Source organism: Propithecus coquereli, unplaced genomic scaffold (genome assembly GCF_000956105.1).
Source record: "Propithecus coquereli isolate 6110/MARCELLA unplaced genomic scaffold, Pcoq_1.0 Scaffold91, whole genome shotgun sequence".
Classification (NCBI taxonomy): domain Eukaryota; kingdom Metazoa; phylum Chordata; class Mammalia; order Primates; family Indriidae; genus Propithecus; species Propithecus coquereli.
In genome coordinates this window covers 1256722-1258549 of record NW_012155396.1, presented here as the reverse complement: position 1 = coordinate 1258549, position 1828 = coordinate 1256722, and the positions used below count along the sequence as shown (strand labels likewise).

The 1828-nt window shown below is 36.5% G+C and overlaps 1 protein-coding gene across 1 annotated transcript in view; it reads left to right on the top strand.

The window, feature by feature from the left end:
• The window catches only part of PAIP1 (poly(A) binding protein interacting protein 1), a 35744-nt gene that overhangs the window by 27226 nt on the left and 6690 nt on the right, over window positions 1–1828 (top strand). The window contains exon 8 of the mRNA XM_012664729.1: window positions 699–753. Coding sequence (XP_012520183.1) covers window positions 699–753 — 55 coding nt within the window. The remainder of the gene's footprint in view (window positions 1–698; window positions 754–1828) is intronic.

Sequence of the window (1828 nt, the reverse complement as noted above, 5' to 3'; positions counted from 1 at the left end):
TAGGCTAACGCCATGGCACTCGCCCCAGGCAAGAGAGTGAGACTCTGTCTCAAAAAAAAAAAAAAAAGAAGAAGAGACCTGGAATTCTCCAGTGCTAGGGTGGACTGGAGAAAGATTCATCCAAGGAGAAATTGATAAGGATTGGACTTAAGTGAGCACAGGGATGCCAGGAAGCAGTTTTTCCAGAGAATTCATTACTAAGGACCTGCATCTCAGACTGACTTTGCATGTTGTAATAAAGTAAAATAAGAAAATAAAAAATGGTTACCAGGCCAGTGATGCCCTGAAGCTCCTGACATGACCAGACATAAAGCAACTATGGAGAAATGTTCCTCCAACCCCAGTCATAGAAATTCTTCAAGAAATGAGAATTCCCATTTCTTGAAGTGGCTAGGGGGAAACCACAGCTAAAATGGGCTGACACTAAATCACAATGCACAACAGAACAGTTCACCATGAAGGTGACAGACAATAGACAGCACAGTTAGAACCACAACAGCTTGAAATAATAGAATGGAAATCTGAAAACCATAGACTTTCCCAGTGAAGTAAAAATGGCAGCTAGGAAGTTAGCTTTTTTTGCTTTTTCTTACGTTATCAGGTGCAGACGAGTGACATCCATGCTGCATTAATTAATATACTTTAAAAAAATCAATTCTAAAATGATTACATATTTTTATCACTTTGATTCATCCTAGAATGAACCAACATTTTATACATCTGATGGTGTTCCTTTCACTGCAGCTGATCCAGGTATGTTGTCTCACAGTCATTTTTTTCCCATCCCCGTTTTTTTGTTAAAGTAGTAGATCCACATGCTCACTGGCACAAAATTGTCACTTTTTGACTTGTTCACATCATTCTAAAATACTCGGGTAAAGAAGGTTTGTCTTATACAGGATGTTTTTCATAGCGACCACGTGAACCATTTCAAATGAAAGTCTTAACTCCATATATAGTGTCTTGTCACTTTAATAGCAGAGAATTGGAAGAATTCCTCAATTAAGCAACCATTTTTATTTTATATTTTCTGTTAGGTTTTTATATTCTTAAACTTTCAGATAATTTTAGAATGGAGAGGAAAGGTGCTTCTAGTTCAATATAGTCAGCAACAGATATTAACATGGATTAATGCTTGTCAATACCAAGAATTACAGATTTCATTAATATATGGTGGGTCAGTAAATTTAAAACCTAAATCTCTGCACACTTCCCCTTCAAGAAAAGGGTCATTTATAGAAAGATTCCTTTGTGATAAATGGGACTGTAGGGTGAGGACGAAATTGTTCCCATTTGGTACGAACTACAACTAGCTTGTGGTTGGATTTTTTCCATTTGTTTTCTCTGGATTGCAGGCATTGTTTGTCCTGTGCCTCTAGCACAAAGAAGTTTCTTTAGGGTGAGAAAGTAGAATTTAACGTTATAGGCCATGAGCATCTTCAGTGTCACTAAATGTTGCTAAATTGTTTTCCAATATGATTATGCCACTTAATTTTGCCACCAGCAGCATATGAGGGTTCCAGCTCCTCATCACAAGCAATAATTCTTATTAGACTTAATATGTCAGTCTGATTGTATTCAATTCTCCTGCTGTCATTTTATTTCCCTGACTACTAGTGATAATGAATTTCTTTCCTGTCAACTTTCTGATTTCTTCCTTTGAGAATTGCCTGTTTGTACTATCTGCCCACATATCTGTTGGATCATTTGTCTGTCTTATTGATTTGTAATTCCTTGTGTAGTCTAGAAAAAAGTGATCCTTAGTCAGCTGATGGTTTCAGTTAACTTTTCCCAGTATGTGGCTATCTTTCCTTTTATTTATTTATTT